The sequence below is a fragment of the Lytechinus variegatus genome, chromosome 5 (assembly GCF_018143015.1).
Source record: "Lytechinus variegatus isolate NC3 chromosome 5, Lvar_3.0, whole genome shotgun sequence".
NCBI classification, from domain to species: Eukaryota; Metazoa; Echinodermata; class Echinoidea; order Temnopleuroida; family Toxopneustidae; genus Lytechinus; species Lytechinus variegatus.
Genome location: NC_054744.1, coordinates 11407054 through 11433685, shown reverse-complemented (window position 1 = coordinate 11433685; position 26632 = coordinate 11407054). Strand labels below are relative to the sequence as shown.

At 35.2% G+C, this 26632-nt stretch overlaps 2 protein-coding genes across 2 annotated transcripts; one reads left to right on the top strand and one right to left on the bottom strand.

The window, feature by feature from the left end:
* Positions 1-1331: 1331 nt before the first annotated feature.
* LOC121415335 (COP9 signalosome complex subunit 2-like) lies at positions 1332-19862 on the bottom strand. Its single transcript, XM_041608515.1, has 12 exons — positions 19698-19862; positions 15046-15159; positions 13399-13476; positions 12691-12744; positions 9425-9586; positions 8807-8884; positions 7492-7666; positions 5515-5693; positions 4390-4540; positions 2880-2962; positions 1899-1957; positions 1332-1478 (listed from the first exon to the last, which is right to left on the bottom strand). The coding sequence occupies exons 1-12, from the start codon at positions 19752-19754 to the stop codon at positions 1334-1336; spliced, it is 1335 nt and encodes a 444-aa protein (XP_041464449.1). The 5' UTR covers positions 19755-19862; the 3' UTR covers positions 1332-1333.
* A 93-nt stretch (positions 19863-19955) lies between these two features.
* Positions 19956-23305, top strand: LOC121415336 (outer dense fiber protein 3-like). The gene is made up of 4 exons (XM_041608516.1): positions 19956-20299; positions 20851-20961; positions 21330-21443; positions 21943-23305. Exons 1-4 carry the CDS (start codon positions 20167-20169, stop codon positions 22422-22424), a joined length of 840 nt encoding a protein of 279 aa, XP_041464450.1. The 5' UTR covers positions 19956-20166; the 3' UTR covers positions 22425-23305.
* The last annotated feature ends 3327 nt before the right edge of the window (positions 23306-26632 follow it).

Here is a 26632-nt window from a genome sequence, read left to right as displayed (position 1 = left end):
CAGTTCAGGCTTACAGAAATGACTTTGAAAATCGGAGACCACCAGGACATCCCCATTCCAAATGGAGGGACCAAGTCAGACGAGATGTGGGTCTCCCTCTACTGGATGCTGGAGACCTAGCCCAGGGTAGAACTGAATGGAAAAGGATCACCCGTAGCCGTAGGAGAGCGAAGGGACACACCGTCCTATGCACCTAAGTCGTCAGCCAGGACTGTCATATCTCACAGACAAGTGTGGTTTATAAGAACTCATAGGCCCGTATTCTGAAGTCAGGTTTAACTTAGACCATGGTTTAACTCTGTGCTAAAATTATGGGAAGCCAAAAGTGTCAAATTTTTATTAAGTTGTATGTATCTTATGTTTGCTGTGCTCTTTCCTGATTCATCGATGGTGAATACAGTCATCTATTTATACTTCCTAGGCAATTATGAATGATTTGAGAGCCAAATTGAGCTGAAATATGATATCTCTACTGTTAGTGATTTATGTAACAATTGGCTGTCCATACTTAAACCACAACTTTAAACCTGAGTTTAAGTTAAACCTGACTTCAGAATACGGGCCATTATCATTCTTACGATTTTTACAATTAACATTACATATGCAACATAAATTAAGCCATGAAACAAACATACTTCCAATCAATGGTAAGAGAGCCAACATTGAATGAAAGATAACGGGGCTCAAATCAAAATAGGCACTGTCAATAAGAATAAAGATACAACAAAAATAAAGTCAAATATAAGGTAAGAGAAATATATATTCAAAAGAACAAGGGGATTTCATGGGAGAGAAATATGTTGGTTACGATTTATCGTGGTGTATCTTCACTTTGTTAATAATAAATTCTTATAATCAAATAGCATGACCATAACTATGCACAATTCTATCCATATCAATAACAATGGCTTAGAGACTTAATTAGAGACTTAATTAATAACTTGGTGCACCTTCCATCGAGGCTGGTAGCAGTTTAGCCACATGCTTTGTGCTTCTTCACCCTCAATAATGTCTCAAGTTATTCATCATCTAGGTCCAAAATAGAAAGGCCTATTGATTTCTATCAGGGGAAAGAGTTTTCCTATAATGATGCTGGATTGATGACAGGAATACATTACTGTTGGTGTCAGGAGACCGGCAATCCTAACGAAGAATGAGGGGGTTCCAATCCTGGTTGGTTTGACGAGAAAAGATCGGTCGATGGGGGCCTTTCCGCCAACCCAATCTACCTTCCCAGAACATACGCAGTCATAAAAATACAATGTCTCATGTCCGACCTATTGTGTGCAACAGTTGTAGCGCAAGAGTTCAATTGAAGCAAGATTGTTGTAGTTCAAGCCATCTTGTTGCCCACCGACTGTTGTAGAGATGCTAGTTGTACCGTCCACCTGTCCAGTGCATGGTAGCGTGCTGTGTCTTTTGATTTTTGATCTAATTCCAGTAGTTGGTTGACCTGGTCTATCCTCCCGCATATTGTACTGAAAGGTCAAAGGTTACAAGAAATGCATATATTACAACTGGATTCATAAAAGGATGATTTCAAATGAAAAAAAAAATCTGAATCACTGAAAAGTTACATTTTGATTTATGGTAAACTTACTTTTTGTGTTCAACTTATATAGATCTCTGCACACATTTTTTTGGAAAACCACACTTGAAAATTTTTATTTTATTTTTTTGTAATTGAAATATGCATAAAAAACTTACACATCTGACCAAACTCCTATTTTGTGAGTTACCTATTTCACATTTAGTACATTCATTAAGTCTTATGATCAACTTGTGACTCTGTTTGATTCTTTTAGGACTCATGTAGAGATTATTAGAAAACTGAGATTCATCATCAATTATGCAACAATAACATAAAATAGATTATCGTGTCATGTACCAGTACTTACTTATCTAATATACACTGAACTAGTAAGCTTTCAACTTCTGCTACATCTATGTTAAGTTCCTGTACAAAATATAAAAGTGAGGAAAGGATATATCAGTGAGGGTGGCAGTAAAATACCATCGATGAATTGAAACAGAATATCTATAACAGATGAATACGCAACATTCAATATATTTTTTTAGGATGGGAGGGGTTGAGGGTTGAGGAAACTGAACTCTGGTAATACATTGGCATTCCTCACAATACTTTATTTATTTGTTGTAAAGTTTAGAGGCTTGCCTTTATGCTAGAAAGCCAAACGCAACAGTGAGTAAACAGAAGCCAAAATATTTTTCAATGAAACACAATGATAAGTAGGCCTACCGAATGACAATAACCGTCAAATAGAGGGGCAACGTCCGACACCAATTTATCAGGAATAATTAGTTTGATCATGAAAACAATTCATATAAATGTCAGTTCACTTCTGAGAGACAAATAGAGAGAGATGCAGATAAAAAATATAATAGGGAATAAGATAAAGAGAGGAATGTAGCGACAAAGAAAGGGAGGGAAGTGAGAGAGATAAAAGTAAAGAGAGATAAAAAAGGCAAAATGTCTCATTTTGCTTTTTCTCATGATGATACAAACTCTTTATCCATGATGTATTCTTAAAAAATATGCATTACATGCCCTAATGTAGACAGAACACATGATTTATGGATAGATGTGATAAAAGAGGCAATTCTAGTGAAATATATACTAGAGTAATGGGGAGAGTTGTTCACAAGTGACATCACACATCTTTGTCGCATTGCCAATTTGCTATCTCCATAGCATTAGTGATCGCAATATTCAAATGCTCATAACTTTCTCATTATTTGTCCGATTTTTCTCAAACTTTCGTTGATCTGTTTCTTTGATTTTTCTGTTTTCACACAAGCTATCTTGTTCCAATGGTTTCATTCTCCTTTAAGACAAAAATCATCTTTCTACTACTTACTCTTGAAATGAAAGGAATATGGATTCTTGTGTATGGTTTGATGAGTTTGATTAAGACTTGTGTCCTGATATTCCTCAGTAGATCTAAATACAACAGATAAAAGAAACAAATATTTAATAAGTATATGAAAATAACAATTGAAAAGCATTCCATGAAGACTTTGTCTGTGATTTTTTTTTTCATTGACAAGACTGCTGCTCTAGCCGATCAGATAGCAAGGATTTCAGAAGGATTTCAGAAAGGCATTAGAGTTGAAAGTGACAAATCCTAGACAAGGCACTTCATGAAATGCCCCCCCCCCACACAAGTAATGTTAAGACATCAATGTAAAATAGAATTGCAGCAATCTCTTGCTTCGTACATTTATAAAATAGCAACAATATTGTCTCTCACTTTCTCTAGTTATGTAGAAAAATAAGGAAGGCTCAGTAAAATACATACTTTGGATCTTTTTGATTTTCTGAGAAAAAAAGTAATCCTTTAACTTGACAGTCAAAAGGATGGACAAACATTCAGTGTTGAAAAAAAGCAAAATAGCTTTTTGGTATAATTTAAGGTCTAAGCAAAGTTTTGATGGAACACCAACTATGTGGATTGCATTTAGGTATCATCTTGCATTGACCACTGAAAATATTTCCAACAGTTGATTTATTGTGAAATCATTAATAGGATATGAATCGCAAATGAAATAATCAGAAAAAGTGACACACCCTTACGGGGGGATTCACCAAAGCAATAAAAAAGACTTTCAATTAGTCACAGTGTAATTGGACACTTAAAAGCTTTGAGGTCTTTGTCGAAAATACTGAAACTGTGCAGCAGTTCATATTAAGTTTCAAAGCTGAAGAAAACTTGCAATTATGTCCTTAGTCCAGTCAAGGACTAAACTGCCATTTTGGTTCACCAATTTTCGACAGACTTCGTGGTTTTTTATTGTCATTGAGGGCATTTGACTATACATTTCTTTTGGGGCCCGTTGCAGAAAGATTTGCAATCAAACGCAACTCTAAAAATCATACGCAACTCTAAAAATCATGCGCAACTTGATTTTCAACCAATCAACAGCGCGCATTTGGGACTTGCGAATGATTTTTTTTACTTGCGTTTAAACGCAACTCTTTCTGCAACGGACCCCTGTTCTTAAATCCTCTGTACATCGATGTGAAAACTCCCTATTATCCATATATTTGAGACCATATCTGGGGTCCGTTGCAGAAAGATTTGCAATCAATCGCAACTCTAAAACTCATGAGCAACTTGATTTTCAACCAATCAACAGCGCGCATTTGGGACTTGCGATTGATTTTTTGGCTTGCGTTTAAACGCAACTCTTTCTGCAACGGGCCCCGGGACAGGATTAACTGGAGGACTAATCTCCCAGGTTGCCATTCTTGCATTAAAAAAAATACCATGGGGAACATCACTGGAAAGAATTCACTGGACAGGCACTGCTATCTAATGACAATTCCTTCATGGATAATTGGATAGCAATGGGAACACTATAATTTACCTTCTATGTGCTCTCTTATAAAGGGATCATCCATGATGTTCCGTCTGTTATTCTTTAAGATCTTCTCAAACTCGTTGATATCGTTATTCTGATAGGCACTGACTAGATTCGTCATTGCTAGGATCTCAGGATCATTCTTGTAAGGTTTAGCCTGGCAACAGAATAATAATTTACATAGAACAACTCAGACAGTGAACAGTCATTGTTGTTCAAAATAAAGTAATCACATCAATGACAACATCTTTATGATTTGGTTGACAAAATTGTAAAATGTAAATCTCAGTAATTCTAAGCAATACTTTACTTAATTCAGGACTGATCTTCCATCTATATATTGATTTTTAATTTTTATTTTTATTTTTTTCTTCAAAGTCTATCATTATCAGAATTTACACTTGTTCTAAAAGTCAATGTTGGACACAAAACGCAAAATAAATATTGTGAACACAATCATTAATATTTTGAATATGCGTACAAACAAGATAAAATTGGCTTAAAAGGCTCAAATGTTGGCTTGTAGTCGATCCAAGATATGCATTAGTACAGCATACCGCAGTTAGTTGCCATGGTGTCATGGCGGGCTGGTTCTAAACAGAGTCGCAGCTGACCATCGTATGTACACATTTGTATGACTTTGGCTCATCTGAAAAATAGGTTGCAAGCGATCAAATTCCGATAGCAGCCATTTTCTCCTATGAGAAACACATGCTTTCATTCGGCGGGTTCATTTGTTTAGAACCAGGCCGCCATGACACCATGGCAACCAACATTATCGCTTCGGTACTCTAAAGTAATCAATTATCTCACAGTTCAAATGCTTGCAACCTTTTTAATTTTCTATCCTAATTAATTTCATTTCACAAAGTTATGCTTCCAAAATGATGGAGCCATTCGTTCGTTCATTCATTCATTGAATCATTCATTCATTCATTCATTCATTCAAGGGTTGAGTTACCCTTCACCCCTGTTGCATAAAACTTTTTACCTGAGATAACACTGGTAAAAACTGAAAACTAGGTCTAGTATGATTCCTGCCACTGACTTTAACACAGGGTAAAAACAACCTGAGTTTTCTCAGGTAAAATTTTTTATGCAACGGGCCCAAAAAGAAGCATATGTACACACCTCTTGAGATTCAAACGGGTTGATATCTGATTTCATGAGCATGTTTGCTAAGACCAAGTACTTGAGACATGTTGTTCTCCTAGGACTACCTGATTCATCATAGTTCTTGAAAGCCTCAAAGAAGTCTGTATGCGCCTTTTCGTATTCACACTCACGCAGATGCATCTTACCGCCACATTCTGTAGGTTCAATGGTTTATACATCAAAACATAAGAGGGGAGAAAACAAATCCCTGCTATACAATCTGATACTCTGGTGGGTGTTTCATACAAATTGTCAGAACTGACTAAATTGTCAGTGCAGCAATTTCAGTGAAATCCTTGGTTTTGATTGGCTGAAAGGCACTGGCTCTGACTGTTACTAAGGTAACTGTCGGAGAAAGACAACTTGTCAGTGCTGACAACTTTCATGAAACGGTCCACTGGTGTTCATTCTAATCTTACCATCATCTCTTGACCTACAATGGTGCTAAAAACTTAGTGAGCCCCACCAGAAAATGAAGATATTTAAAGTGTTCCAAGTTCTGCCATGTTTTAGATATTGAATCGTGAAGTCAGGTGATAAAATATTGCGTTCAATAAAGTTTGTTTCTCTGGGCTTGCTGAACATTGTAGTGTTGTTGTCTACATTCACCACTCAGCATAAAGCAGTGCATTTTGTATACAAGTCATCAAAGCTCCTTGCAAATTTTAGAATTTATCCATGAATCTTGTAATGACAAGAATATTTTCTTATAAATCTCTTAACTATCATCAGAACAGGACAATATTATTGAATTGTGTCTGGTCTGGCTGGTGGAAACAATGTATGGTTATACATATACATGGTGGAGGCGCTGTGGTGTAGCGGTTCTGACTCTCGCCTTGTAATCAGAGGGTCATGTGTTTGAATCCCACCATGGCCTAGCGCCCTTTGGCAAGGCGTCAATCCACACTTTGCCATTCTCACCCAGGTGCCAATTGGGTACCGGTAGGAAACAACCGTCATTGTGATTGGTTAGCAAGTTTGCGCCTAACAGGCTGCTTCGAATGCTATGAATCCAGTGACCGGGTAATAATAATTGTGAAGTGCTTTGAACAGTCATAGATTGATAAAGCGCCATATAAATGCCAATTATTATTATTATTATTATTACATACCAACACCCTAAGGTGTTTGGCATAAACTGGTAGAAACAGTTCTATGAATGAAACCTTATAAAAGCTTTACATGATAACTACTGTCTATGGCTAATCATGCCAAGATGTCAGATGATCAGTGACACAGCGAATTGATGATAGTCTACTTTTGTTATGTTTAAGCTTTGATTTTATTTTTTAAATTTTTTTTCTAATTATTATTTCAGTTCATTTTAACTCTTTATCAGTGGCCACACCAGTAAGGCTCTAAGCTTTTTTATAAGCCGTTTTCCAATTCAGAACTTACGATGTTGTGATTACAATCTAAATAAATTCATATATTTACTTGTAATGTATGGCTAAAATAAATGGAACAAATTGAATCAATAAAATGTACAGATATCTACACTAAATTTAAAATGAGGAAACTCATATTTCCATTGTATTGGTGTATCTGTGCTAATTGGTCACATTGATGCTTTACAAGATACTATTTATTTCTCTTTTTTTTTTTTTTACATGTTTTCATTCCTGAGTTTCAAATGATAATAATAATAACTGGATTTATAAAGCGCTTTTTGCCAGAGGATACAAAGCGCTGCTATTATTACCCCGGCTTTAGCTCGAGCTACCATCACCGGCGCTCAGTGCATGCAAGGAAATACTCCTGCCACGTATCCATTCACCTCACCTGGGTCGAGTGCAGCACAGTGTGGATAAATTTCTTGCTGAAGGAAAATACGCCATGGCTACCAATCGAACATACGACCCTCTGCTTCAAAGGCGAGAGTCAGAACCACTACACCACGGCGTTTCAGAAAGATAATGATAAAAATAAATGCATGCACGATGAACCTACCTCTGATAACACCCATGATAAGTGGATGAGGTATTGCAGACTTGATTTGTAGAGATTGCTCATACAACGCTTTCAGTTTCTTGTTGTTCTTCTGTGATGTGTACATCTGAATCTCAAGTGCGTAGATTTCTAAAAGTTGGGTACCCTTTTTGAGATCGTCTGTGCCATCTTGGTTCTGTACAGCATTCATAAACAAGAAATATTTATATTTAGTGAACTTGAGATAAAATTATTGCATTACCTCCTGTCCTATGAAATTACATTATTTTAATGTGGTGGGGCTGTATGATATAATGATATCTGAACATTGTGACATTAAAAATTTGATTAAAAAATCTGACAGAAAACAATACCATTAATAACATAACAGTTTCTTTACACAGTACTACACTCAAAGATTTTCCATCTTTTCAACAACCTTTTTTTATCTTATTCTACTAAGGTGTTAAATAATGGCTTTCATATAAGTATACACAAAGACTAAAAAATATTTCTGCTTAACCCTTTGAACCAATAGGCTGGAATACTGGCCTACCAGTGAACGCGCATTTAACCGATAGGCCGGAATACCGTCCTACAGCCATGTGACTTCAAAAACCTGGATTCTAAATGTCAGGTGATCTTTTAAAAATGATGTCATCTGTCTAGTACATGTAGGAATATTTAGTCGATAATTTCAGTTAAGATTGGCAATAATTTTGGAAGGATTTAGCATTAAAAATGGCCAAAATATGCCACTTTTCTGCGGTTGCTCGTGTCGTACATGCGGTAATACGCAGTGTAATACGCAGCGAGTCACGTGCTTACTCTGGGGAAGCAATTGATATATCTGACTTTGGTGAAAACAGTGATTTTGAGCCCAAAACAGACACTAAAGTTAATATTTATGTTTGTAGACTAGGGCTATGAGAAGGTAAACAACTTTAGCTGGCCCGGTCCGGGTACTAGCGGGGGGACGATGCTGTTGGGGCTCGAATCATGGGAGTTTGTGAATGTGGTTGATATAGCAAATAATTCAGGGTATGGGTCACCGCCGCCCCCAATAATTCAGGGTTCAAAGGGTTAAGTGTAAAAAGTTTGTGCTTTCTAATTAATTTCCTGCATGGTTCAGATTCTCCCCAAAGAAGATATTTGGTGTCAAAAATTCACTGGTGCATTGGAGACATCTTTACATTTACAGTTTCTATACAGATTCAATCACAGGTACCCCAACTTGAGGGACACAAAAAATAAAGTTTTGGGAAATGCCCTACAATCGAAAATGAATATACATGGTAAACATAAATGTTTGTAATAGGAAAAAATAGGTACTCACTTTACATGACTGGTGTAACTGTTTTAAGATCTTTGCTAGCTTGTTGAATTCTTCTCTGTCATAGTACAGTTTTCCAAGCTACAAAAGAAAGAATGTATGTTAATGATGAAGTATATTTACCATTCCATGAAAACATCATTGATCAGAAGACCAAGGAAGACGTTAGAGAAATAATAGAAAATTGCAACAGCACTGAATGTGTTCAAAGCTTATTATAAATATCAATTTTTAGATGTAGTTATATAAAAGAAACATGTTTTATGCTCCTATTCAGCTTATAATATGAAATACTTTGAATGTTCAAATGAGTTTTTATTGGGCATCAAGTGAAAATGTGAAATCTCATGTTCCCTTTTCCGAAACATTAATGCAAAGATTAAATTTGGAAAATGTTTTTTTAATTTATCTCATCCAATGGCAGTAATGAATAGATGATTTATTACTAATGGGGCTACCATGCTGAAATAAAACAAAACTAACAACTTTCAAAAAATGAATAAATAATCAAATGAATAGATAAATAAATGAATGAATAAATAAATATGTATATATATATATGAATACATAACAATTACAGACTAGCCTACTCTCAGTTTGAATTCGAAAAAGCATAATTACCTTTGTATTTGTTTTAAACCATAACCTGTCATTCTTGGCATCCTTGAGGGCCATGAGGGTCGTCTCGTAGAATTCTTGAAGCAGTTGCATGTTCTTGGAAGTAGAGATGTAGTCTAAGATGCTATTAATAGACTTCTCGGAGTAGTTTCTCGTTACTGCACTCTGTGGTAATAGATTCAAGATTTATTAACACAAATGATCGCAGCTTGTTACAGCTGAATTGGCAAATGTTTTATAAAAAAGCATAAAAATACACATAAAATCAACAAAAAGGCAATGTTACAAAAGAATCAAGAAATTACAAAAACAATTACGGTATAATCATGATAATAATAAAGAAGTGATCTTAGTTTTGGAAAGCTTTGAGAGGTGATAAAAGTGTAATAAATTTTGTCAAGAGTGATTCACTATCAGCTAAAATAGATATTATGGAGAGATAATGTTAATTCTCTGAAATTTTATTGGTATGATTACTGTATAAAATATCTAACAAGAGTGTCACTAAGGTGTGCACATAATATGCCTGCCTGTAACGCGGAAAATGGAGTAATTGGTCGAGCAAGAAAAGTGGAAGGTGGCAACTTCACCTTTGACCTTCTGACCTCAAAATCAATAGAATTCCTGGGATTAATGCTTGTATCATACACACCAAATTATATGAGCCTAGGTTAAAGTAAAGTTATCACATTAACAAGAACTTCAGAAGGGTAAGATGAAAACATGTCACTGTGATCTTGACCTTTGACCTTTTGACCTCAAAATCAAAAGGATTCCTAGGATTCATGCTAGTATCATACACACCAAATTATATGAGCCTAGGTTAAGCTAAACCAAAGTAATCACATTTAAAAGGACTTCAAGAGGGAAAGATTAAAACATGTCACTCTGATCTTGACCTTTGACCTTTTTTACCTTAAAATCAAAAGGCTTCCTGGGATCTACGCTAATATCATACACATGAAATTATATGAGCCTAGGTAATAAGTTAAACTGAAGTTATCGCGTTTACAAGGAAAAGTTAACGGATGAGCGGACGGACAGACGGACACCAAGCGTGATCCCATTATACATCCCATAGGGCGGGCGTATAATGAAAAATTTATTTTAGCTATTAGTGAATCACATCCTGATGTATACCATTCATGAAACAAACAAAAAATAAATTGAATCTCTGGATTTTTAGCCTTGTATTCGATAAACTAAGATATTGGATCAATTGTAGTTGATCACAACTTATTCTGATAAGATGGAAAGGATGGTCATTTTTCATAGAGTTTCGATATCAATTTGAAATTCACTATGGCAGGCATGTCACACCATAGTTTGGTATGATCATTACCCAATTCTAGCACTGATCTTTCAATGGAAGTACTTGTTGAAGAAATTAATTCATTTGAAGAGATTTATGGTAACAGTACCAATTCAAATGATAAACAATCCATGTTATGAGGAAAATTCGGTCGGTTTTAGTCTACCCCTACCCTTAGGCACTGTTAATAAATAGATATACACAATATTTACCATTAACTGTAATTTATATTCATAATCAAGAATAGAATATCAAATTAAAATCAATTGTAAGATTGATTGTATCTGTTATGATATCTACATGTACATGTACAGGACAATGGTCACTCAATTGCAATGTGATACAATGCATAAAGTTACAGGAACTTTCGCCATTTAAATATTTACTGGGTGCATGCCAAAGATAAATTTACACAACAAGTGGAATGCCTCTGGCCGTCTCACCTGCATCACGCGTTCAATATAGCAGCAGTGCTGACTTTGAATACTACTCTAACTCGCACAAAATGTTCAGTGATAAATGCTCTTATGTCCACTTTTAATGAACTAGACCAATAAACTTACAGAGATATGATGGTTATTCGACAAAAAACCCCAACATGGCCAAAGTTCATTGACCTTACATGACCTTTGACCTTGATCATGTGACCTGAAACTCGAACAGGATGTTCAGTGATACTTGATTACTCTTATGTACAAGTTTCATGAATCACATCCATAAACTTTCAAAGTTATGATGGTAATTCAACAGATACACCCAATTCGGCCAAAGTTCATTGACCTTTGACCTTGGTCATGTGACCTGAAACGCGCACAGGATGTTCAGTGATACTTGATTACTCTAATGTCCAAGTTTAATGAACTAGACCAATAAGCTTTCAAAGTTATGATGGTAATTCAACAGATACCCCCGATTCGGCCAAAGTTCATTGACCCTAAATGACCTTAATCATGAGACCTGAAACTTGCACAAAATTTTCAGTGATGCTTGATTACTATTATGTCCAAGTTTCATGAATCAGATCCATAAACTTTCAAAGTTATGATGGGAATTCAACAGATATCCCCAATTCGGCCAAAGTTCATTGACCCTAAATGACCTTTGACCTTGGTCATGTGACGTGAAACTCATGCAGGATGTTCAGTGATACTTGATTAACCTTATGTCCAAGTTTCATGAACTAGGTCCATATATTTTCTAAGTTATGATGACATTTCAAAAACTTAACCTCAGGTTAAGATTTCGATGTTGATTCCTCCAACATGGTCTAAGTTCATTGACCCTAAATGACCTTTGACCTTGGTCATGTGACATGAAACTCTAATAGGATGTTCAGTAATACTTGATTAACCTTATGGCCAAGTTTTATTGACTAGGTCCATATACTTTCTAAGTTATGACGTCATTTCAAAAACTTAACCTCAGGTTAAGATTTGATGTTGACGCCGCCGCCGCCGGAAAAGCGGCGCCTATAGTCTCACTTTGCTTCGCAGGTGAGACAAAAACGAAACTCCTTGCAGGAACCCTTAGGTCACTTATATATCACAGAGGTATTGATGTCTACAGTCATGTCTGATTCAAATGTTAAGGATATCAAATAGTCTTTATAGGAATAATCGTGTAACATGTTCGTTGTATAAGGAAATATAGCATGGGAATCGCAATCCACCATTAGCAAACGAACTGATACTTGTTAAAATTCAATATGGATAATCACCTGAGCTATCCTTTTTCCTGTAAAGCAGACATTTTGTTTTGTTCTTTCCCGGACTATGAGACAATGTTCACTGACCAGATTTGTATCTTTTACACCCAGAGATCAAACGTCAGTTTAGGATGAGAATCATTAAAAAAAGGGTTTCTACGCAAATTTTACATCTTTAGGCTGCTGGGAGATATACAAAAAATTCAAATGCCATATGGAGGTATGAAGAATAGAACATTTTTTTTTAATTACCTTGATGTATGTTAATAGTAGCTTGTATTTTGTCATCATTTCATCATAGTTACCCTGTAACAGTAATAAAGAGAACATATGTTCATGTATCGTAAACAGCACAGTCATTGATAAGAAAATTTTTGACCAAAAGGCGTGTCATTCTTGATTGATAATACAGTCTTGTTGAGTGAAAGCTTGAATATGAAATGTATGCATGTTGATTGCTAGTTTGGATGTATCATTGATAGGACAAACCAGACCTTAAGCTTAATAGTTGCCTAGAAAAAAAGAGAAAGAATTTATATGAAAAACATTAGATTATATTCATACAAAAAATAATGAGTACCGGTACAAACAATAAGCTTTTGCTACATTGTGTACATGTAGCCACAAAGTGGCACCAATCAACAAAAAAAAAAGGAAAGAAACTTTATGCCCACAACAAGGTATGTTACAAGGTATGTTAGAACCTGCCCGTTTTGTGCGTCAGACATTTAAAAAACACAAAAAACATGAAAGACACATCACAGTACATAAGAGAACATCAACAATATAATGTTAAGATTTTATCAAAGTTCTAACAGTGAAGATAAATGTGACTTAACATTCTATGCAGGATAAGGGAAAAGTCATTGCCCTTTCCCCTATAACTATCTTCATGCAATAAAAGATTGTCTTGACACCTTGATGAAACAGATTTACAATATAGATCTTTAGTTTCCTCACCAGCTGAAAATTAATCTTGATCATCTGTTTAAGTGCCTTGAATCCCCAATCTCCTTTCTCATCTTCAAGGTCCAACACCTAAAACGAAATATTAAAACATTAAATGATAAAAAACATCAAGATAATCAAGATCATATGGTACTAAAAAAAGAAAATGATACAAATATTTCCCCCAAAGTTGCTTAAAATTTACATCTAAGATATATTATCCACATTTCCTTGAAAGTACATGTATACTGAATTGGTTGAAAAATCCCACAGAAATTCATTACATTCTCCTCTTTCTTGACCTTGAGAGAACGATTTCTGGAAATTTGAGTTATTTTAAACATTTCTTATGCCTGTGGATAGTTGACAAAAGTGTTGGAATCCAAGATGTTTTAGAACCCCTTTTGTTAAATTGAAGAAGAAAATCTACCGGTAAATGGATATCAGATGGAGTTGTAGGGCATTGCAGATATTATTAAAGGGGAATGAAACCTTTGGAACAAGTAGGCTTGTGTCGAAACAGAAAAATCAAAGAATAAGAACAAAGAAAGTTTGAGAAAAACCGGACAAATAATGACAAATTTATGAGCACTTGAATATATTGCAATCACTAATGCTATGGAGATCCTCCCATTGGCAATGCGACAAGGATGTGTGATGTCACATTTGAACAACTTTCTCTTTGATGGACTATAAAATACCCCCAAAATGTCTCTTTGCTTTTTCTTATCGTGATACAAACTCTTTATCCATGATGTATTCTTTAAAAATCTGTATTACATTCCCTGCTATAGAAAGAGCACATGATCTACTGATAGATGTGATAAAAGAGGCAGTTAAAGTGAAATATATATCAAAGTAATGGGGAGAGTTGTTCCCAGGTGACATTACACATCTTTGTCGCATTGCTGATGTGAGGATCTCCATAGCATTAATGATCGCAATATTCAGATCCTCACAACTTTCTCATTATTTGTCCAATTTTTATGTTTTCAAACAAGGTATCTTGTTCCAAAGGTTTCATTCTCCTTTATTCTCCTTTAAGGAAGAGTTCACTCAACCTAAAACTCCATCTTCCCTTGAATTCCAAGCAGGTAGAGTACAGGTATGTAGAGATTATACTGTATGCCTAAAGGAAGAGGTCTTCATGGTAATTGGTATGGTGGTTCACTTTTGAGACATGAATTTTCTATTGTAAATATCATGATATATGAATGGCAGTAGAGTCTGTAACACTCAGGTTCTTCCTGTCTGATCTAAAAGTCGACAAGTTCAACACAGTAGCTCGAAAGGTGATTTCCATCTTAAATTCTAGACAGAGTTACTAACTTCCTTCAAAACAAACTGGGCTTCATCAAGAGCAGAATTACTACGATTTTACTTGGATTTATTTATATGCGACCGCGACCTCATTCATCCTTTATCCTTGGTAAGGTCTACACTCAAAGAGGATGATTGTGCTTTAATTTTTCATATCCTTCTGTAATTTGAACCGATTTCTAACTAGTTACACTTACAACTGACTCAGGTAAAGAAATCCGATCACAGCTCATCAATGAAAAAACAAGGTTTCTGAAGTAGAAGCCGTTAGATGTTTCAGGACATACTTTTCATAACACAAAAAAAGGAAAGCTCTGATAATCAACTTAGGAGACTTACCTTTTGAAAACTTTCTAGTGCTGACTTTGGATCATCTTCCTTCAATGCCTTGGAGTTGTAGTACTGGTTCTCGAGGTCTACATCTGGCTCAGAGTTGGTATCTTCTGAATATTCCTGCAAAAATAAAGTTTAAAAATTACCTCAAGTTAATAACATGCAATTTTAATGTATTAAATGGAAGCCAAGGCTCCTAGCATTTGAAGAAACCAAAGTAACCGATTTTCCCCTGATGAAATCGCAAATTTCCATGATTGCTATTTCAACTCAAAGCAATGGGTGCTACTCCATTTTGGCTTTTTAGTGTTCACAATCATGTTCAAAGTTTGAGGCCTTATTAGGACATGTACTGCAGTCTAAGAAGCTACAAAAAAAAAAAAAAAAAACATAGCTACTAGCTAGTCTTCTAATGGATGTTGTTTTGATGTAACAAAATACAACAGTCTTACTGACTACTTTTGATTTATGAGCCATTCAAAATTCCCTTAGGACATTTTTCTTGATAATTTGTGGCATTTCTATCAGTTCCCTGATTTCTCCCCAGCTGTAAAGATTTTCAAATAACTTTCCCTGATTGGCTGGGAAGCCTGTTATGCTACTTGGGCTGCACATATAGAAGTGAAGTGAGTCAAGTGACTGGAGAAAAATGCCCTCAAGGATTTGCATACATGTAAAAGAGACATCAAATCATGAAAATATCAAGTCTCATTTGAATGTACGTGTGGTAAGAAGAAAAGTGGAAGAAAGTGGAAAGTTTATCATTATTTTGCGAAAATAGTGATATGCACAAATATTCATTAGGTGGGCTGATGATGTCATATCCCCACTTTCCTTTTTCTTATGTTATTACATAAAATCATAATTGATTCATTTTCTTCAAACATGTGTAAATGATGTGACTCCTTTATGATGAAATAAGCTGTGGCAATAAATAACTAATGCACTTAATCAGTTGAGAATTCATATTGTTTTAGTTCTTGGTAGAAAATCTTCAAATAAAATACTAAAATATAATAAAATACAAAAGAACAAGTGGGGATATGCCATCATCAGCCCATCAAATGAAAATTCATGAAGACATGCAGAGAACTGTTTCATCTGAATAATGCAAATCTTTAAAATTCAATAACTGTTATTTTTTATCAGATTTTAATCAAATTTTCAGCATTTTTCTCTGTGAATTTTACTCTATTTATTGAGATATAAATGTCTCCAGCCTGGGTAATCCCTTTAACAATTGATATTGACATTTTGAATAGATGGTTTATTTACATACTGGGGGGCATGGTGAAGTGTGCATGTATGTAATATTATGGACATAAGGGGCATTAACCCATATGTTTCGGATGGGGGGGGAGGGGGATAAAGACTTTAAAAAAAATTAGTGCCAGCACAAATGTTTCACTTGAAGCACACCAAAAAATGACAATTCCGCATCCTTATAGCATACTTTTCGTTTTTTTTCCAAACATAATTTCCATAGCATTTCGGTCTATCATGAATAATTTTGAAAATGTAAAAATCAATCATGACTAAGGACCCTGGGAAAGATTTCATAAGGAGTGCTGAAGTGCCCTTGACAACACCACTGCTTCCCAGGGCCACACTTTATATCAGTTAAAACATCTGACAAGTGCTTTTATGTAATACCTTGATCTTAAATTCAACATAAATATGAACAGCCAAGTATAGAAAGAAAAGTTCTGTAAAACTTTACTCTACCAACAACCCAGTTTACGGTCTCATTATTGTTGTCTCAATTTTTATAACAAAGCAACCACAAGAATTTTTCGCCAAACAAAATCAGCGAAATAAAGGAAGAAACTGACTCTGCTTTTTCCAGCTATTCCGAATGCCACTCCAGCACTCGGCCAAAGTGACAAGCGAGAGCAAAGCGAACTGTGTGTGTATATGTGCTCGCCATTCACTGCAATGCAATGCAAATCTACGTCTACCTCGAGCAAAGTTCGTGCAGGCTTCACTCCACTTCACTACCACTACACTATGCTCTACCTATCCGAACTTCGAGACCGTGAACTCGATCTGATATTCCGAGTGACAAAGGTGGGATTTTATGGGGGAAAATATAAAATTCCTGCAACATCACGATCTTTAAAAACAATTAAAACTAATATTCTTACTTTACTTTCTAAGTTCCACTTCTTTTCCATGCTTCTCATCTTAAGTGGAATTCACTTTCTCCCACTACTAAAAATGCACCTGATCTAGCTGCATTTAAGAAACAGCTAAGCAAATAGCGGCAGCGATTGCATGAATGGCCTGCACGTCTATAGCCTCTTTGAGGCGTTCAAGTGCAGTATTCACAAGACAAGACAAGTCTCAAAATTGGTGATTTAGAGCCAACATAAAGTTCCTCACACGTATAAATAATTCGCTGCCGATTTCAAAACATCACATGCGCGAGGGTCCGAGCTCGGACTGGTCCCGGTACCTCGCACATATCCTATCCGCATGCAATGTTTTGAAATTGGCAGCGAATTATGTGAGGAACTTCATGTATGTCCAGCTGATCTGTACCTGTGCCATGGACTAGGGTGTCTGAAGCCACACTGAAAAGTGTCAGCATAAAACAGGCTGATTTAGGGGAAAATATGGCACATCTTTTTCGGGAAGTTCAGGCTACTAGAAAAATGTGATCTGATTATTAAAGGAGAATGAAACCATTGGAACAAGTTAGCTTGTGTGAAAACAGAAAAATCAAAGAAACAGATCAACAATAGTTTGAGAAAAATTGGGCAATAAATGAGAAAGTTATAAGCATTTGAATATTGCAATCACTAATGCTATGGAGATCCTCCCATTGGCAATGCGACAAGGATGTGTGATATCACTGATGAACAACTCTCCCCATTACTTTAGTATATATTTCACTTGAATTGCCTCTTTTATTACATCTATCCATAGATCATGTGTTCTTTCTACATGAGGGCATGTGATACATATTTTTTAAAAATACATCATGGATAAAGAGTTTGTATCATCATAAGAAAAAGCAAAAAGAGACATTTTGAGGGTATTTTATAGTCCACCAAAAGGAAAGTTGTTCATCAGTGACATCACACATCCTTGTCGCATTGCCAATGGGAGGATCTCCATAGCATTAGTGATTGCAATATTTAAATGCTCATAACTTTCTCATTTATTGTCCGATTTTTCTCAAACTTTCTTTATTCTTATTCTTTGATTTTTCTGTTTCTACACAAGCCTATTTATTCCAAAGGTTTCATTCCCCTTTAACTTGTGTTTGGCATGTATGGAAAGAGAAAATTCAGGGATTTCTTTTGACAGTAAGGACAAGTTTATATGATCATTTTAATTAAGGATTTACAGATAAATTGCAAACCCTTATATTTGTGTGTGTTGAGATTGCTATTTCCCCATGCGTTTTCTATGGGAAAATGAAATTTCTGTTTTGCACAATTTTTTTCACTTTGTCACAATTTTTCATTGTGATCTGGTTTCCAAATCTTTATAAAAATCGTACCATCAGAAAGAGCATAAAAAATCCAAAATGACTCTTTATGGACAAGTTTTTGGCATCAATAATAAATTTATAACAGCTCTCGGAAGCTAAAAATTTGGATTTGTGTGTGTCCATTTCTTAACTACACAGTCTATGGCAGAGAAATGCTGAAAATTGACCTAATTCAATTCTTCTTTCTTGCAGCCAATAATTTGATTTTTTTCAAAAATGTTACATTTCTGTCAGTTTGAAGGTAATTTCTCTTCAAATTCACAAAGGAAATGTGATATTTTCTTGAAATAAAAATATTTTTTTCTCCAGACACCCTACATGGACGTGGTACCTACGCACGATCGCTTGCGCAACTGAAGTGCCTACTACCGGAAGTAGAGGCGCTGCACTGGTCCAAAAATTGGGATTGTCCCAGAAAACGAGGATATTCATATAAACCAAGACAAATCATGTCTTGATAAATTGAGACTGTCCTTGGTTCATGGGGACGTATTTTTTCACTCCCCCCTACAGGACAAAGACATCAATTATACGGGAATTAATGAGAGAGTGCTAAAATAGATTCAGTGACCTCAATTCTCACCAGTTCAACGTCTATTTTTCATGACTTCATGGACTTGCAGTCTTCCAATAATCATGTTATGAAACCTGATATGCTTACATATGCTTGCACTTGACAGGTGAATGAACTATAATACTAGATTTTTTGTGTGAAGAAATCTTTTAAAACAGGGAGAGCCGAAAACAGACAGTCCCTGTGAACTGGGACGATCACAATTTTCTGACCAGCACCTCTTCTTAAACGAATAATGTTAGCCCAGGAATATTAATAAATACATCACAGTTTACAAAGAACTTGTGGATCTACAAGCCCTGGCCTGAGGAAAAAAAAGTAAAAATACATCAAAGATTTGGTAGACATATTGACCTCACACAACAAATAAACCGTATGTCTAAACTGCAATTTCGCTCCTGTGCTATTCGAACAAAAGTATCACGGAATTGTGATTGACACCTATTCACTTGCGTACACAAGAAATTTTATACGATGGTATCACAAATGGCTTCCTGGGGCGATTCAGAATAAGAAAGTCTACCCACGTGTGGTAAAACGTCATGATTATAGTATCGCAAAACATTCAATAACAAATTTACTCACTAAATTATAATCATCACTATCATTGTCAGCCATAAAATCGTCCTCGCCGTCAGACATCTTGTTTGTTTCCTGATAAATTATTGGTATCCAATCAGTCAAGCGACATTCGACCGGTCAGCATTCCATGTAAAAACTTGCCAAATAATTGCTTTAGCGCCATCTGTAGTCGAATTCGAGACAGCTGTTAAAAATTTTCGGGGAGTGGCGCTATAATTTTTGTCGCCCTCGTTGGCCATCGATGAACATGCTGCGTCCTAGCAACGAACAGCTGATGCCACGCATCAGTCTTTGTTTACATTGTTTGTTGTGGATTTGGGACGTTGTTCACAACGGTATCTAGTAAACTCGTGTGCCGCGTGTCTCGGGCTAAAGCATATCACTGGAGATACCATCAGTATTTAGGAAGTTATCCCCCGTATCGGACGTGTTGTTAAATTTTTATCTCGACATCAATCGAACTATCCGAATCATGTCTCAACAAAAAGAAAAGACCAAGCAAAAGAAAGGCAAAGGAGACACGAATGATTCTCCATACGCTCAACCGATGTCAGCAAAGTCAAAGAAATCAGCCGAGAAACCTATCATTGCTGCTCGCGAGCGGGGTAAGTTGATGTGACATTTTTCAAGCCCTTGCATGGAGTTCCTTACACATCATCTCCATCATCAGATCATGTCACTGTCATAGTGTCAGAATCATAAGTTTATAACCTATCCATTTCACGGTTAGCAGCATGCCAGCAGTTTATATTTTTCTAACTGAGTCTGTTGGATGAGGACTTAAATCGATTAAGAATAAGAATTAAGATAAGGCCTAGATCTAGGCCTTTACCTCTTTCCTGTTAGTGTTTGAATTTTGTAAAAATTTCACCACTTTATAAATCTAAAAACCCCCAAAAAGCAAAGATATAAGAAAATGTTTGTGTAACTAATGCTCCTCCCATCACTAAAAATGCTTGAATTGAAAATGTTGACAATTGGTGATCTTTTTTTCCTTAAACTAAGTATTGAAAATATAGATGTAAGGTCTAGAATAGATCTAGATAGATTTATATTTTTTCTTTTTATACTTTTGGAAAAGATATATATCTATGACTCTCCCTATATAAGCCTAATTCTTTTATTAAATTCTTGTTTTGTTATTTGACATGTTTAGGTCCTGGACCAGGAAGGTATGGACTTCCCTCAACAAGTGGGTTTGTTGCTCATGACTTCTCCAAGCACATGAAACCAGCATATTCGTTTGGCCATCGTCTAGAAAATTCAAGTAAGTGTCATGTCAATTTAGAATTTTAATTTTTCAACTTAAAACTTATGACCTTTTAAAGGTTTTTTCCTTCACTTTTTAAAAACAATTTCCAATTGTTATTCCTTTCCTCTTTCATTGCAGTTATTCTGTATTTAAATTATTTAAATTTTTGATTGAAATTATATTAGACATAGGGTTTTATGACTGATAGAAATGAAAATTATTTGTGAAGCCCCAATTGATTTGTTTGAATTCATTTGAATGCATTTTTAAAAAACTTTTTGTTGTTGTCATCATCCCTATAATCATTATTGTTAATTTTTCTTATATTGGTCTTTATCATTGCCTTTTGTATAATTTATGAACTACTTTGTTATTCTATACAGTGTTTCGCAAAGATTGCAGTCCTGGACCTAGTTACATGATAAATTCTGAAATCACAAGGGTTGGAAAGGATGGTACTCCAGCTTACTCGATGCTTGCAAGGCAAAAAGATCCAAGTAAGTATATCGTGTTTCTTCGTGAGTAGATATTCTTCTTTTTAAAAATCCCTTTCCTTTTAAGAATTTATCAAAGTTAATTCATTTTTCAAAGAGATCACTTAGATTAGCATTTTAACACACTTGATGGAATTTTCAAATCTTATGCATTTATGTTTGGTGAACATTCTAGGTTTTCATTTGCTGTGTTGATCAAATTAGGAAACATAAAAGTATAAACACATCATCAAAAGAGAGAAATACATGTATTATTAATATCAATTGTTTAAATATAAGGTCCATTCACTCAGAAAGCTTTTGATGTGCAAAAAAGATTGTTGAATTGTTGTATGTAAACAAAATATGTGGATTATGAATAAATTAACATTAGATACTGGTTATGTGCATGTATTTTCATTGTGCATGAAGTTTATATGTAGAAGTTTATAATCTTGAAGTTTTGAAGTGTATATTCTCAATTTTCATGAAGTTTCCTTTTTTGTATTTAAACCTTTTCCAGATACCTTTGTCACACCGTCACCCTATGCATATTCTCCTGAGAAGGTTCACCCACAGGGTGAAAGGCATGCTCCAGTTTACTCCATGGGGGCCCGAACACGCTTCAGGAAACGCGATCAAGCACCAGCTCCCAACAGTTACAATCTACCCTCACTTCTCGGCAGTGAAGTTCCGAACAAGAATTCAAGCGCCAGTCACTCCATGACAGGGCGCCCTCATGTGGGGAGTTATTTAGAAGACCACGCCAAGTGTCCAGGACCCGGCAGTCACCATGCAGTTCACCCCGATGTCACAAAGTACAAGAAGCCTAGTTACTCTATGCTTGGGCGCCATGAATTATCAAATGACTCTGCAACCAAACCAGGCCCAGGAGCACATAGTCCAGAGAAGGTGACTGTTACCAAGAGGAAATACCCAAGTCACTCTCTTGGGATCAGGCATTCAGAGTTTGTGTGTCCGTTGATCGTCGTAGTCAAAGATTAAAAGTGCATGTAACTTTAGAATCAAGGAAAGGACTTGAGATATGACTTTGTGGGGTCATGAGGATTGGTGATTTCTCCTATTATCCAAGGATGAATGAAGTGAACATTCCACTGGCTGGAAGGGACACTGCTTCTTGAATGATGAGAATAAAGATCGATGAGCAATATGTAAATATGCATGTTGAATTGCAACAAAAAAATACAAAAAATAATGCAAATTCTATGAAGTAATTGTTTTCATTATCCTAATTGAGATTGTTTTGATAAACCTGTATCAAATTTTGAAGAATCTTTCTCTAAATCATTAAGGTGATCATGACAGGTATCATCACACAAACCATGTTGCATTTTTTCCAGTATTAATTCCGATTTGATTAAATTTTTATATGATGTAACATCTTATTTTAGGTTCTTACATACATTGTATCAATGAGAAAAGTCTTGGATGATTTGGTGCTTTTCATGCTTCCCACCATATCATGTGCAGTATGTACTTTTTTCCATATTCTATGCAAGTCTTGTGACTAACAGTATTTTGTATCAGACACGATTTCCATACGAGGTAGGACTCTAGAATAGTTTGAGTTTACTATGTTCACTCCATGTTGACTACAGTTCTCATTCACGATTGCCTTTTGCACTTTGAAAAATACTTGCCAAATGAGAATTTAAAGTTATTCTGGATGGACAGACTGTTACATCATGTACAAGGAAAAGTACAATGAATTACATAAAACTGCATCATTCCTAGCATGTAAGAGTGATATCTCCTTGTTTAAACTATGTCAGGGGTGGTAACACAAAGGATTGAAATCATTCTTAGAATAGTGATGGCCAGCCAAGATCATGGTTCGACATGAGCTATGATCAGTATATCGGCTATGAAACAATCAATCATAAAATCTTTACATTGCCGTACAAGTCAGTACCAATATCACAAAAGTTGCAGTGAAACTGATGTTCTTCACTCTGGTAGTGGATGGGTGTTAAAGTGTGTACTACAACTGGTGGGATTTCAAATTAAAAAAAATAGTATTATTCACAAGTGGTACTTTTTTCAATGAGATTGTAATTTCATAATGAATTACCTACACTATGCAAAATTATATTCAATTTTCCATTGCAATCATGTGACTGATATGTAATTTGAAATTTTGCAATAAAATTTATAAAGTTGGTTTCATATCATTTACTGCATTATCTATATATATATATGTATATATGACATTTAATAATAAAAAAATAAAAAAAAACAGTGAAATTGTATGGACATGCTTTCATGTTTTGCGTACATACTCATGTTTGTTGATGTGTGTGTGATTTATTACCAAGACAAGCCATCAGATCGATTCAATTTCCAAATCATATCCATTTGATTTAGTAAAGTTGTGTTTACTGGTTCATATGGAAAATATGAATCAGCAGATATACAGTCGTGCTCTATAGTGAACCCCACCACAAAATGCACTCCCTCCTGCCGAGTGTTGAATGTAGACAACACTTTGATGTTTGGCGAGCTCAGAGAAACAAACTTCATTGAATGTAATATTTTTTACTTTACAATTAAGACATGGCAGAACTTTAACTTTTTTATGTTCATATTCTGGTGGAGTTAACTATCTTTTGAGCACTGCTGTAGATTATCTCTGATTTTTTTATTTTTGATAGACTCACTGTTTTAACATGGGAATACTTTTAGGGAGGGGCTTATGCAATGCAGACCCACAAGCGGATGAGAACAGGGGAGTGATAAACAAAGCAAATAGTGATTTTTCACTGATTAATTTGTTCAGAGTATATTGCAATGATTGAATGAGTGAAAAGCAGTCTTCATGGACCCTAGAGGTAAATCAAGGACAAAGCTTTTGGTTGGCTGTAAAACATCATATGCATACTTGTCGATGAAAGCACTTCATGAAAATAGGCCAAATTTATGGAAACAATTCTTGGGTGTATTGATTGGTAAAAAAGTGCTACACTGTAACATAGAAAAATTATGAAATAGGGATCAGAGGATAGTAATTGTATTATGTTTAAAGGGGGTACTCCACCAGATTGAAAGGAAGACACATGTATGAAACTATGAATAACATGAGAAAAGCAAAGTCGGGACACATCATCAGCTAACCTAATGAATATTCATGATGGGGTGCATGACCACTTTTATAAAATATTGCCAAACTTCAAAATTCAATTAACTGGTATTTGTTATCAGATTTGGATGAATTTGTCAGTGTTTGCCGAGTGAATTTTTACTTTTATTTAATTAGACATAATTATTTTCAGCCCCGAGTACCCCTTTACATAAAATTTTGCGAATATCCAGTTTTCTAATCATGTACCGGGTAAGTGAATTGGTAATGCAACATTTGCTCTTATAGCAATTACCCCTATGCTAATTTCTATGAAGATAACAAGTTTAGGGTTAGGGTTGTGACAGGGTTTTCGGATCATAATCGTGCAGTTTAGGTGAGGTTTAAAGCTTTGGTTTATGTTTGGCTTAATGTGCACATTTTCAGTAGGAGCAATTATCACAAAAGCAAATGTCATAGACACTGGAAAGAAAATACTTTACAAACTTTGTATCCTTTTTCGACATTGAAAATAAATGAGGTTTTAATGGCCCTCTTCATGACTCAATATACACATTGTATGTACAAATAATGAGCAACCTGTTGCTGCTGATATAAACAAGACAATATGATAATGCATTTGTTAAGAAGGCACCAAATAAAAGCTTAAAGAGATGGACAACTTCTTTACACCAACAGACTAAGTTCTCAATAGATCTCTATTATATTTCTCCTTTTTCTGCTCTGAAAGAAATCTACTGAATAAGAATACTATCTGAATATCCATGGAGAAAGGCATCAGGTTGATACAAATAAAAATAAAACCATAGTGAAAAGAAAAGAATTGATTGGTACAGTACACAGGAAATTTTACTAGTTAACTTTTTCAACTGAAAAAAAAAATGAACTTGAAGGGATAGAACACATCTATTCAAAGTAATACCAAAAGAGTGACACGTTTCTCTCAGTACCCATTATCATTCCAAGCCTGGCTGGTAAAATTACTTGAAAACTTGATAAATACGATCCAACCTTAGTTTGTTATTCTATCTACAAACAATACAACTTTTATACATATTAAAGACCAAATTAAAGAGATAGTGTTAAAATTTATGAATGTATACATGTGCATGTAGTATACATACATATATTTCTAGAATGTACATGTATAGTTTTTGTATCTTTATAAGTTGGCCTTTTATTGTACACAAGTTTTAAGATTGTCTTTAAATAATCAACTGGTGGGAAATACCAGCAGTTTCCTAAGCCACTACATAAACTTTGTGACCACATAATGTACTGATATCAATTCACAAATATATCTATCAACTTATTTTACCAGAGACAAAATGAAAACTAAGCAAATAAAGAAATGACGAATTTGGCAACTGTCTGTTTCTTTTTTTTTTCACGTGGTAAAAACAAATAAATTTCATGATCAGATTTGTACTACAGTATATTACACAGTACCACATAACTTCAAAATCGGCAGCAATACTACAATTTGATTACAAAATCAAGTGAACTAAATAAAAACAGGTGGCATTTTACTAAAGGTTTGTGAATTTTTTTGTTCCTTCTTCTAAAGACACAATGTGAAATACATTAACCAATAGAACAAGCAAAGTTTTGCAGTCAATGCCATTCTGATTCCTGACAGATGAACAATTAAAGTAGAGAGAGAGAGAGAGGGGAGAAAAAAGTGCAAAGGCTGTGCAAAATATGATCTGTTTGCTTGACAAACTACACGCAAATTGGGAATGTAATGTAATGGAACACCCCCCCCCCCCCCCGACCAAACAAAGAAATAATGAAATACAGTCACATTTTATCTTTGAATCAATGCACACAAAGAAACTATCAACTACTGAATTTAGCAAAGTAAGTTTTACATTAATAGATAAGGGAACAAACACAAGACACACATGTATAAGTCTTCTCTAGTTTTCAACTTTTCCACCCAGCATGAGATCAAAATTCACAATAAATCTATTGATTTGATACAGAAATAGAATACACATAAATGTCAGTTACAAATGAATAGTGAGAAATGATTCCTTGCATTCTTCAAGCCTGCATCTGACTGAGCTGAATCCATACAGCAGTATTTGCGGTGTAGACTTGAAAGCTGACAAAA